This window comes from Grampus griseus (assembly GCF_964374135.1).
Source record: "Grampus griseus genome assembly, chromosome: 1".
In the NCBI taxonomy this organism is placed as follows: domain Eukaryota; kingdom Metazoa; phylum Chordata; class Mammalia; order Artiodactyla; family Delphinidae; genus Grampus; species Grampus griseus.
The window spans coordinates 150671611-150685200 of record NC_139017.1 but is presented as its reverse complement, the minus strand read 5'-3'; the positions used below and the strand labels follow the sequence as shown (position 1 = coordinate 150685200).

Here is a 13590-nt window from a genome sequence, read left to right as displayed (position 1 = left end):
CATTTTAAACAAAAAGGATATATACATCTCCCTTTTATAAATGACCCTGTCTCTCCAAACGGCCCCAGAGATACTAACCCAGGAATCTCCCCCTAAAGAGGCAGGAGCACGTGACGCATTCCGGAAACGAGCTCCATGGGCCTTATGGGAAATGTAGTGCCCGATGAATAGCCTGCACCGCGGGGGAACTTGGGAATCTCTGGGTGGGCAGTTACTTCCGCACACGCGCAGTGGGGCAGTAGCCTGTAGTCTGTAATTTTCCAACCAGCACTGTATGAAGTGAGAGTCGGGGTTTCGCCCAGATCTGGGAGATCTCTGTAAACTGATCTCCAGCTTAGAGTCGGAGCTGGGAGTGTGGCAGTGAAAGACTGGCAGGTATGACTCTGCAGAACTTGGGGGACATAAGGGAAGGGCGGGAAGAAAGGGACCGGTTTATTGGCTTACTGAACTGAAAAACCTTAAAACTCTCACGTGCGGTGACTTCGTGTTTGGGTGTGTGGGTCCTGTCCAATTCTGGAGTAGTTCAGAGAAAGCAAGAGAAGGGCCCGACCGCCACTCAGAGGATTCCTAGATCCCGGGTGGGGCTAGAGCAAGCTCAGTTTGCATTCCTGCCCTTGTAAGTAAAGGACACTATGTAGAAGTCTGTGCATCAAACTACACCTTCCCTGATTACAGGAGCACAGTTGGTCCTACCAGAACCATTTAAAACCATTTACAATGGTTTAAAATTAAACCATGTTAAGGGATCTAGGAATAAAGTGATTCTAGAGAAACTTCGATGCACTCTTAGGGTATTATCACAACAATCATCCGAATTTTGCATATGAATTAACTGAAGCTGAGAGAGGTGAAGTTAACTTGCCTAGACTCAAACAGTTTAGTATAATAGAAGATCTGAGATTCAAATCCAGATGAGTTTTCTTCAAATTTCATTTTTTTCGCAAGATGAAAACAACCTGCAAAACAAAGCGTTGGACATATTTTCCTTTTGAAATATTTGAGTAATGTATGCTGAGTAAAATTCGGTGTGTCTTTTTTTTTTTTTTTTTTTAAGGATCTCTTGGTGAATCTTCAGATTTTTCCAGTGAAGACGAAATAAAGCTGGCGGTCCATCTTGCACATTTTAGCCTTTCTAGGGCCCTAGCAGTGCTGGTTGGAATTTCAAAAGCCTAGACTGGGCTCATAGGAGATGGTGAATTCCGAGGGGGAGGAGGAGGGAGAGGGAGAGACAGATTTAGAGTCTAAACTGAAGACTCCAGCTTAAAAAAAATCCTCACCTCCCCCCTCTCCCCGCCTGGTCCCTGGATCCGGCCTTCTCAAGAAACCTATTTGAGATCTCTTACTCCAGCTACAGAACAGAGACCAGAGAATCACAGGAAGGAATGACTTCTAAAGATAATGAGCTTCGGAGGTCAGGCTTTTAGTTATCCTTTTAACTCATTCATTATTTACTTAGGATACAAGTATTTGTATTTACTTAGGATACGTTTCTGGGAGAAAAAAAAAGTCACTGGTTTAAAGGTTAACGACTTGCTGTTAGGTCTGTAGGACAGAAATGTACAAGATACTTATCTAAGCTCCATATATTAATAACACAGAGATCATTGCTTATAAAATATAGACTTTTCTGACTTGCTAGAAATGTCGTTCTCCCACTGGGTGGCATTTTCTGAGACTGCAGTATGTGTGCTTCTGTTTTCACAGAGCAGGGTTCTACACTGCAGTCCTGGTGTTTCTCATGTCTTTACTCTCTTCCCCATTTCTACTTTCATAGATCTCTGTGTAAGAGCTGCAAAAATGGTCAACTTAGAGGTAAGGCATCCATTTATTGCTATTTAAATCTCTTAAAAAATCCATATAAGGACTTCCCTGGCGGTCCAGTGGTTAAGACTCCGTGCTTCCACTGCAGGGGGGGGACGCGGGTTCCATCGAGGAACTAAGATCCTGCATGTCGTGCGGCGCAGCCAAAAAAAAAAAAAATCCACATAATAAAAAGGAAATGTATAGTCAGGGAAAACGTAAATTGAATAGATCAGGTCCACAAGTGCTAAGTTGATATCCAGATTATAGGGTCTGCACTTAGCTGGAGCTGCATATGTATACCCAGTCTTTCTGGTGATCATAGAAAATGGATAGCCAACCTTTTAAAATACTGGCTTTGTCCTTGAGAATAAAGCAGAACAATTCCCCGGATAAGTAAATTTTTTCTTGGCACAATTCTCCAAAGAAAATATCTTACAATGGGTTTTCTTTTCTTTTTTCTTTTTTTTTTTTTGCCGCACCCCGAGGCTTGTGGAATCTTACTTCCCCAACCAGGGATTGAACCCACGACCCAGCAGTGAGAGTGCCGAGTCCTAACCACTGGCCCACCAGGGGATTCCCACAATGGGTTTTCATAGAGATAGTGTTGGAAACAATATTGACAGTAACAATCCTGTGATGAATATAACATCAGTTTTCCTATGACTTTCTTTTTATAAATTTTTATTTATTTATTTATTTCGTTGCACCAGGTCTTAGTTGCAGCTGGCGGGCTCCTTAGTTGTGGCATGCAAGCTCTTAGTTGAGGCATGCATTTGGGATCTAGTTCCCTGACTGGGGATTGAATCCAGGCTCCCTGCACTGGGAGCGTGGAGTCCTAACCAGTGTGCCACCAGGGAAGTCCCTCCTGTGACTTTCTTAGAGTGTTCCCTAGAATAAGCAGAGAACATAGTGCCAAGAAGTGCTATATGAACTCAATTTGTAAGTCCAGGTACATATCCTTTTTAATATTCACCTGGATCCATAAGTAAACCTTGCTCCTTTTCCAGAGTCTTCAGCAATTCTTGAGCATTTTCTCTTCCATGTGAATTTAAAAATCAGCTTGTCAAGGTCCATAAGGGGGTATGTTACGTATTTTTATTGTGATTGCATTATGCTTTTAGATTAATTTGGAGAGAATTCATAACTTTTCAATAGTGAGTTCTCCATTTTTTAAAATTGAAGTAGGTTGATTTACCATGTTGTGCTAATGTCTGCTGTACAGCACAGTGACTCAGTTATACACATAGAGACATGCTTTTTTCATATTCTTTTCCATTTTGGTTTATCACAGGATATTGAATATAGTTCCCTGTGCTATACGTTAGGACCTTGTTGTGTATCCATTCTAAATGTAATAGTTTGCATCTATCAACCACAAACTACCAGTCCATCCCTCTCCCTCCCCTCCTCCCTGTTGGCAACCACATGTCTGTTCTCTATGTCTGTGAGTCAGTTTCTGATTTGTAGATAGGTTCATTTGTGCCATATTTTAGATTCCACATATAAGTGATACCATATAGTATTAGTCTTTCTCTTTCTGACTTACTTCACTTAGTATGATCTCTAGTTGCATCCATGTTGATGCCAATGGCATTATTTCATTCTTTTTTATGGCTGAGTAATATTCCATTGTATATATGTACCACATCTTCTTTATCCTTTCATCTGTCGATGGACATTTAGGTTGTTTCCATGTTTTGGCTATTGTGAATAGTGCTGCTGTGAACATAGGGGTGCATGTATCTTTTTGAATTATAGTTTTGTCTGGGTACATTCCCAGGAGTGGGATTGCTGGATCATATGGTAATTCTATTTTTAGTTTTCTGAGGGACCTCTATACTGTTCTCCATAGTGGCTGTACCAACTTACATTCCCACCAACAGTGTAGGAGGGTTCCCTTTTCTCCACACCCTCTCCAGCATTTGTTATTTGTGAGTTCTTCATTTTATTCATTGTTTTTTGGTCCTTCATTACAGTTTTATAGGTTTATTATGGTAATTCTTTTACATTTCTTATGATGTTTATTCTTACATATGGTTTAAGTTGCTATTGAGAATGGAATGGATCTTTTTTCATTATATTTTCTAATCGGCTATTCTGGTGTAGAGGAAAGTATGGATTTATCTAATTGACTTTATGTCAACTTACAGAACTCTTACTAAGTCCAAGAGTTTTTTAGTTGATTCTTAGATTTTCTAGATAGACCATCATATACTCTTCAAATGGAGTTTTGTCCCTTATTGCCTAATATGTAGGCTCCATATTTTTTCCTTGTCTTATGTCAATGGACAGGACTTCTAGTAACTATAATTTTGAATGTAATTTCTAACCAAAATCTTTTTTGTTCCAGTTTTAGTGGGAATGCTTCCAGTGTCATACTGTTTCCTCTTGTAATCTGGTCGATAGTTGTTTTTTTGTTTTGTTTTGTTTTTTAAATCAAGTTAAGGATTTTTAGCTTGTTGAGATTGTTTTCATAAATTGGGAACTTTTTTTCTCATATCATTTTTTTTTATACCTGTCAATAAAATAATATATTTTTTCTTTAATATAACAGTTTAAAGAATTTCTAATACATTTCCCAATATTGAACTATCTGTGCATTCCTGGGGTAAACCCTGCCTAGTCTCTTAACTTTATTATTTTTTAATATTTATTTATTTATTTGGCTGCACCAGGTCTTAGTTGTGGCATGTGGTATCTTTGTTGCCGTGTGCAGGATCTTTAGCTGTGTCATGCAGGCTTTTTTAGTTGCAGCATGTGAATCTAGTTCCCTGACCAGGGACTGAACCCAGGCCCCCTGCTTAGGGAGCAAGGAGTCTTAACCACTGGACCACCAGGGAAGTCCCTCTCTTAACTTTTTAAAGGGACAGATAGTAAATATTTTAGGCTTGAAGGCCATATAATCTCTGTGGCAACTACTCAACTCTGCTCTTGTAGTTGAAGTAAACAAATGGACATAACTATGTTCCAGTTACATTTTATTTACAAACACAGGCGGTCAACCTGTGGGTGGTAGTTTGCTGACACCTGCTTTATATGGTCTTAACTATCTCTTTGCAGTAGGCATGTTACCACATGCCTTTTTAATTTCAGTTTAAGTTAAACATGATTTTGACTTTATGGTTGAGAGGATGTATTTTATCATATTAAAAAATCTGGGGGCTTCCCTGGTGGCGCAGTGGTTGAGAGTCCCCCTGCTGATGCAGGGGACACGGGTTCGTGCCCTGGTCCGGGAAGATCCCACATGCTGCGGAGCGGCTAGGCCCGTGAGCCATGGCCGCTGAGCGTGTGCATCTGGAGCCTGTGCTCTGCAACAGGAGAGGCCACAACAGTGAGAGGCCCGCGTACTGCAGAAAAAAAAAAGTCTGTATTTTTCTATTTTATTATGCTTATGTGAGTCTGGCGTATTAACCTTATAGCCCCTCTAACATCTTATTACCTTTACATGTTTGTTTTGCAGTGTCTAATAGATTGTAAGATCTCTGAGGGCAGTAATAATTTTATTTTTTGTTATCTCTAGTACTGTACTTGGTATGTCCTCATTGAATATTGTATGAGTGGATGAATGAAGAACATATAAGTAATATTTTAAAATAATTTTTAGACATAATTCACATATTACAAATTGACCCCTTTAAAATGTATACAATTTAGTGGGGGGTTTTTTAGTATATTATCGTAATTGTGAAACCATCACCACTAATCTCAGAACATTTTCATTACTCTCAAAAGAAACCCCATATCCATTAGCAGTCACTCCCCATTCCTTCCTTCCCCCAGCCCTGAATTACTTTATGTTTATATGTATTTGCCTATTCTGAGCATTTCATACAAATGGAACCATACAATATGTGATTTCTTGTGACTGGCTTCTCTCACCCAGCACAAAATTTTCAAGGATCATCTATGTTGTAGAGTCCTTTTTATTGCTGAATAATATTGGATCATATGGATGTACCTCATTTTGTTTATCTATTTATTAGTTGATGGATACCCATATTGCCACTTTTGCCTATTATGAATAATTCTGCTATGGGCATTTGTGTATGGTTTTTTCTTTGGCGGGGGGATGTATGATTTCAATTCTTTTGCGTATATACCTAGGAAAAATTGCTGGGTCATATGGTGACTCTATGTTTGACATTTTGAGGAACTCCTGAACTGTTTTCCATAGTTGCTGCACCATTTTACAGTTCTACCATCAATGTATGAGAGTTCCAGTTTCTCCCTATCCTTATTAACACTTATCATTGTCTGCCTTTGATTTTAGCCATCCTAGTGGGTATAAAGTGATACCTCATTGTGGTTTTAATTTGTATTTACTAATGATGTTGAACATCTTTTCATGTGCTTATGGACCATATCTGTTTTTGGAAAAATGTCTGTTCAAATCCTTTGTCCATTTTTAAATTGGGTTTTCTTTTTATTGTGTGTTGTAAGAATTCTTTTTATAATTTAGATGCAAATTTCTTTTTAGATATATGATTTACAAATATTTCCTCCTATTTTGTGAATTGTCTTTTTCACTTTCTTCATGGTATCCTTTGAAGCTTAAAAATGTTTAATTTTGGTGAATTCCAATTTATCTATTTTTTTTCTTTTGTCACTTACACTTTTTCTGTCATGTGTAAGAAACCATTGCCTAATCCCAGGTCATAAAGATTTACTCCCTTGTTTTCATCTAAGAATTATATACAGTTGACCCTTGAGCAACACGGGTTTGAACCGTGTGGGTCCACTTATGTGTAGATTTTTTTCAATACATACATACTACAGTACTACATGACCTGTGGTTCGTTGAATTCGTGGTTGTGGAACCACGGATATGGAGGGCTGTAAAGTTATGTGGATTTTTAACTGTGGAGAGGTTGGCACCCCTAACCCCCAAGTTGTTCAAGGGTCACCTCTAGTTTTAACTCTTACACATAGGTCTCTGATCCATTTTTAGTTCATTTTTATATATGATGTGAGGTGTGTGTGTTGAGGGGAGTCCAACTTCATTTTTTTGCGTGTGGAGATCCAGTTGGTCCAACACCATTTGTTTAAAAGACCATTCTTTCCCCCATTGAATTATCCTGGCACTAGTTGAATATTTTTAATATAATTTTTGTTTCTATCACAAAGTATATTTCTGAATCAGGTGTACAGTAGTTATCATACATTACTTTCTGAAAACTCAGCAATGAAAATGATATGATCCTAAGAGGCTGCCATGATTCTCTTACAAGTCCCCAAATGATGCACACTTTAGTTTGAAGATCCATGTACTATTACAGGGATCAGTGACACTCCAGGATGTGGCTGTGGAATTCACCCCAGAGGAGTGGCAGCTGCTTGACTGTGATCAGAGAACCTTGTATTGGGATGTGATGTTGGAGAACTTTAGAAACCTCATCTCAATGGGTAAGGACAGTGGGTGGTAACTTTTCAGTGTAACTCATTATGTTTTAATAGTGCCCTTCCTTTAAGACCTGCGAAAGCTGTGAACATTCTGAAGCATTAGTAAGTTTGTCTCTGAATTTTAGTGGTCAAAGATTCTTAATCCCCTTTGGGGATCAGATAATTTGTTTAATGTTTCTGCCTCCCAAATGAAGAAGGGTCTTTTCTGTCTAAAGCTTGTCTGTCATCTTCACAGGCCCTAAGACTCCAGGAGGCAAACCCGAATTGTGAGGTAGTCGTTTGTTCCTAGCACTTTGTCCCCAGTTCTGTGTTGTTTCCCATGAACAGGGTGTCCAGTCACCAAAACAATAGTGATCTTCAAGGTGGAGCAAGGACAAGAGCCATGGATGGTGGAGGGAGAGAACCCACGTTGGCGCTCTCCAGGTGAGTCAGAGAAAGCAGGTAGATGGGAGTCTCTGGAACTGAGATCCCAGTTGGTGAGTGAGGGACAGGCACCTCTGAAATACTTTTCAGGAAGCACGTCTTAAAACCACACACCTTTGAAAGTGACTGGGTACACCTGACACAACATCCTCAGATCCCCAGGTGACACCTTCACTTCCACTCTTCCACGTGGCCGCTCTTTCTGTTTCTCAGCTCTTGTGTGGGAGGATGTCCTTCCTCTCCGCTCTGGCTCCTTGCGCTGCCTGTTCCATCGAGGTGCTTGTTGGTTCTCTCAGTCCCTAGAATCCTCATTCTTCTTCCCTCCTCAACATGGTGGCAGATCTTTCCATACATCTGTTTCTAATAATGTAGTCAGATTATGTGGATTTGAAGTCTTATTCCACCAACCTCTGTCTAACCTAATTATTTTGTAGCACAACTTTATTTATAAAATAGGGATAATATGACTTTACCTCAGGTTTTTGTAAAGATTATATGAGTTAATACAAGCAAAACCCTTCATATAGTGGCAGACAGTAAGTGTTCAGCATATGTTAGTTGTTTTTATTTCAAAACTTTCGTAACATGTTCTTCCTAATTTTTTTTCCTTTTTTAAAAAAACTCGTTCCTTTTCTTGCAGCATATACTCCCCCTGTGTACCCTACCTTGCTCATCTTTAGTCTTACGGCTAACTTGGGGTATCTACCTTCTAGTGCGTCTTTCTGCTTCACTTGATAATATTGATATCTTTCGGAAATTGTCCTCCAACTTTATTTGAATTAATTCCTCACTAATCTGCCCTCACCCTTTCTCACAGCTTATTCACCCTTTGCTGTTTGACTTCTCTTCCATCTTCTGAAATTCTGTCCACAGGAACTCCCTCAGAAACTTCATCACTCTAAAGACTACAGTTATTTCTTTTGTGCCATCTCCAGCATCTTTGCCTCACCAGCTTTCCATTCCCTTAATTTTACCCTACCTGGCCTTATTGTCTGTTTTATCATAGGAACCAATTTTTAATATTCTTCAACACTTTACCTTTATCCTTACAATAAAAGGTAGTGACTGGTCTCCTGGTCTGTAGTCACAAAATCACTGTGGTAAGCAATTTGGCTTTTTCTCTTAAGAATTTCTCCTTAAATACTATTGGGACTTATTACCTATAATTTCAACTATTAGTTTATCCAAGACTGACTCAAAATAAAATCTTCCCTTTGCACAGAGTCCATAAAAGAAGTATGTTTCAAATGATTAAGATACCAATTAAATGTGTTTTAGATTCCCTGGAACCCCAATTACTACTGGCATAAAACAAATGAATTTTAACTCCTGATATGGTATCTTGGCTGTTTATGTAAATACTTATATTGCCAATTCCAGCCTACTTTCTGGTTTATCTTAGATGTTCTTGCAAGATTTATCTGAATTATTTCATTTTGCTTGTCACTCTTCTGACAAACATGTTATTCCTGTATCACCTGTATTATGGTATTTAAATGGCTTATCCCTCTGTATGTGATCCCATGTTTATCCAGAATTGTCCATCTTTTCCCTATTCCATGCAATTAGACTCTTTAGCATCCTCTGTACACAGTTTTCTTTTCTGCCTTAGTCCTTTTGATTCTGATGTGCTCCATCTAACTAAAACCGTTACCGAAAGCTCGGCCTCTCTGTACAGCAATGCTGAATCAAATCACAGAGTTTTGGGTGAAGTAGAAGAGGATAGCTTTATTGCTTTGCCAGGCAAAGGGAGACACACTGGGCTTCAGCCTTGAAAAACTATGTGTCTCTCCCCCAGAGGATTTGATTAAGGGCTTTATAACAGGGGTTCAAAGGTGGGGTCCTGACAAGATTAGGGTGTGAACAGGGCTTGCACTCCCTCAGTCTCAGATTGTCTTCTCTTAATCTTGTTGAGCTTCTCTGGTCCCTTTAATCCTTCCTCAGGTGGTTTCTTAGCTGCTCCTCCCTTGATTAGCAACTGTTCAAATCCACCCTTTGGAACTCAGGGATGGTCATGGAGGCTGGAGTCTTGCCTGGAAGAAATGGTGGACAAAAGGAGGCCTCAGCGCTCAGGCCTCATGGTTTCAGTGCCTGGGAGCCCCTCAAGACCCCACTCGGTTTCAAAACCAGCATGCTATGAAGTCTAAGTTCAGTTTTCTCCTCTTTCATGGTAACTTTAGCCTACATTGATCTCTGCCTTCTTTGAATTCCCATCCCAACTCTACTATGGCTCTGTCAACGAAAACTTGACATATACTATCTTAGATTTTTTTTAATCCTGTGGCTTTTAAGACTTTTTTTTAAAAAAAAAACAAACCTGTGGCTTTAAGGCATGTTTTCTCATGATTACTCCCTGAAGAGAAAGTCCAATATCATTTTTTTTCTTCACACCATAGCTGAGCACATCATGGACATTCAATGAATATTTAATTAATTCATTTTTGTAAAGTCAGGGATTGTAGGGATGTTTCTCATCCTTTCATTCAACAAGGCTTTTTAATGTTTCCTGAGAAGGATTCAAATAAAGAAAAAAAAATTGTTTTTCCAGGTGTGTAAATTGTAGTTGAAAAGGCAAAACATAGCCATATATTTTAAAATTTGATGAATGTGGAACATTTGTTCAATGCACAGTAACATTGTGGTTTTAATCTAGTTAGTTGTCAAAATAAATGGTTTAGGCAGCAGTGATGACTGTCTTAGAAGTTCAGAGAAAATGGAGCCTAAAGTTTAAAGTAGGCAAAGACTGGAGGAGCCTTTTTTTTAAGATCATGGAACAATGGCTCCTCCCTAAAGGATATCTAAATACTACATAGGATGAGAGAGGATGAAGGAGGGCAAGTTAAGGTGGGGAAGGAACATGAGCAAATGATTGTAGCTATTTAGAATCTAGAATCCTTGGAACAGAAGTAGGTATTTGTTGAGGGCTAGAGTAGTGCATGCTTAGATACCATGAGTGAATTCATTGTATTGCATATTTTTGTTCACCAGGCTGATTACCCTGGATTTTTCAGTTGGTTATTGTTGGCCAAGGTAACACAGGATGCTGCTTCTCATTGGTTGAAGTAGAGAGGAAAGAAGACAGGAACCGAGTCCCCACATTTAGAACCACTCAATAAAGAAATGTGTATTAATGGCTATAGCCCACTACTCAGCCAGCTCCACAGAGGATAAGGCATGAAGCAAAAGGCTAGGGGTATTGTAGTAACTTCACATGGAAGGAAATTCACGAGTGGGGAATTATAACCCCCTCCCTAATTTTTTTTTTTTTTTGTTTTTAATGGAACAGTGGATTGGGGATTTATAGGGTTTTGAGATTAGGAGTTAAAAATGTGACTTCAGGGGCAAAGAGGCTTTCTGGGGACTAGTTTGTTAGGCAGATTGAAAGAGGATGTAAAAGCAGTACTTGTCATATATCAAAACTTAGCCTGAATAAAAATGGTAACAAGCAGATAGAATCTGTGCTTGGGCTAAGAATAGCACACCCTCGAATGACCTGCTAGACCTTTGTGTTCCTGGGCCTACAAGTACGTGTAAGAATGAATCCCAGCTGTAGTAGTGTTGGAGCCCTGTCTACAGATATGTCTCAGCCATGGTTTGGATGAGGTTAGAGGGTTGGAGATAGAAAAATGTTCCTGAAGGGAAATGACATTGTGCCAGATGATCAATAGGAAAAAGAGATATGAATGAGGGAAATAAGGAGCTATTCTACCTGGGTAATCTAGGAATTAGGTAGTAAGGACACTGATTCTGATCTCCCTTCTCCAAATCTAGTTTTCCCTCTGATATTTTCCCTTAACTCCCTTGTCTCTTGTTCCCCTGGCTACCTGGTCCATTGATCACATCTCCACAGTGGGCTCTCATCATTCTGTGAGCTAACCATATGCCCTTGTTGAGCAATTGAGCAACTTTTTGATTTCCTTTGTACCCTCCTTACTGTACCTTGTGCTATTTTACTATCTTTCCTCAGGTCACAAGTTAAGCCATCTGTTCTCATTGTCATTCTATGCTCCCATTTCCTCTTTAGCAGTTTTATTCTTAAAGCTCAGGATCAAGGCAAATACAGATTTGTTTCAGAATGAGAGACTAGATTTGGAGTCATATATGTTTCTATAACCATTGATGGCAAAGATTAACTAGGAATGTTTCACTGTACTCCTTTTTAGAAGCTGACTGCCCACTTATTGATGAATCAGACAAGCACCAGGAAAGCAAAGACAATTTTTTGAATTCAGTTTTGTTCATGTTCAATAAAATTCTGACTGTGAAGAGACTTCATGGCTATAATATGAGCACAAGTCTTAATCCTACAAGAAAAATATCACATAAATGTAAGTCATATAGGAAGAGTTTGCAACCTACTTCAGACTTACTTAATTGTAATAGGTGTTATACTGGAGAAAACTCTTATGAATGCAGTGAATGTGGGAAAGCCTTCAAAACGAAGTTTCATTTTATTAGACATGAAAAAAATCATACAAGAAAAAAACCCTTTGAATGCAACGACTGTGGGAGAGCCTATAGCAGGAAGGCTCACCTTGCAACTCATCAGAAAATACATAATGGAGAGAGACCCTTTGTGTGCAGTGATTGTGGGAAAGCATTTACACATAAAGCACAACTCATGGTCCATCAGAGACTCCACACTGGAGAGAAACCTTATGAATGCGGTCAATGCGGAAAATCATTCACCTGGAACTCCTCCTTTACTCAACACGTGAAATCACATACACTTGAGAACTCATTTGAATGTAAGGAATGTGGGAAAACCTTCAGGTATAGTTCATCCCTTTATAAACACTCTAGATTTCATACAGGAGAGAAACCCTATCGATGCATCGTGTGTGGCAAAGCCTTTGGCAACACTTCTGTGCTTGTTACTCATCAAAGAATTCACACAGGAGAGAAACCTTATGGATGTATTGAATGTGGCAAAGCCTTCATCAAGAAGTGTCACCTCCTCAGACATCAGATAATTCATACAGGAGAAAAGCCCTATGAATGTAGCAAATGTAGGAAAGCATTTTCCCAGAAGTCAAATCTTATTTTACATCAGAAAATTCATATGTAATATTCACTTATGAATCTGAGAAAACTTTAAATATTTGATAAACCTTATTAAGTAGAGAATTTATGGTGAGGAGAAATCCACCAATCTGAATGAATTGGAAGAATAAATTCCCATTAAAAAAAACAATGCCAATCATGTTCTGCAAGTGATAATAAAGTTTTTAGAGAAAAGATCACAGAAAAAGTTAATTTATAAATGCACATAGAGCTTGGAAAGTAAGCATAAATTAAACAATCAAGGAATCAGTGAAAACTACATTTACCATCTCTGATTTTTAATTCTTATAACAAATTATACAATTATGCAAGTGTGAGTAAAAAATGTTTATATTATATTAAATTATATCTATTAAGAGTTTCTGCAGTAAATTTCACCATTTTTTTCTTCCAATCCTAACAGTAACATGCAAGTGAAAACATGTGGTTTAATATGTAGTATGAATTTCAGTAATATTTGCACCCATTTGCTGGCACTTTTGAGGGGTATGGCAGTGTTACTGAATCTCATTCTCAAACTTGTTATAAAGATGTATAGAATTACACATATGTATAATTTAACAAGATACCAATTGAGAGGGGGAAAGCAGTTGTATTCTGTATTACAGTAAGTACTCAGTTGAGGAAAAGAAGTATTTAAATAAGTGTGTAAATAAAACATTTGCCCTTCAAATATTCCTGTTCTTTTTCATTGATGTATTTACCTAAGGTATAAGTATAGCTCAAGTAGTAGTTAACTAGGGTATCATCTACATTTCATTTTAATAAACTAGAGTGTCATGATACTTTGCAACTTTCAGGGAGTGAGCTTTGGGGTCTATTTTTTGTTTTCTTGTAAGAAATTGATACAGGTTTTGCTCCTAGGGGTGCCTGGAATTTACCATGTGACAGCACAGGCAG

General features: G+C 38.5%; 1 protein-coding gene across 2 annotated transcripts; it reads left to right on the top strand.

The window, feature by feature from the left end:
* The first annotated feature begins 250 nt into the window (after positions 1-250).
* Positions 251-12944, top strand: LOC309832725 (uncharacterized protein). Of its 2 annotated transcripts, XM_082670709.1 has the most exons (5): positions 251-375; positions 1775-1812; positions 7080-7206; positions 7531-7626; positions 11790-12944. In XM_082670709.1, exons 2-5 carry the CDS (start codon positions 1798-1800, stop codon positions 12692-12694), a joined length of 1143 nt encoding a protein of 380 aa, XP_082526835.1. In that variant the 5' UTR covers positions 251-375; positions 1775-1797; the 3' UTR covers positions 12695-12944. The 2 variants fall into 2 exon arrangements, with proteins under 2 accessions (XP_082526835.1, XP_082526836.1); XM_082670710.1 differs by lacking the exon at positions 7080-7206.
* Positions 12945-13590: the final 646 nt, after the last annotated feature.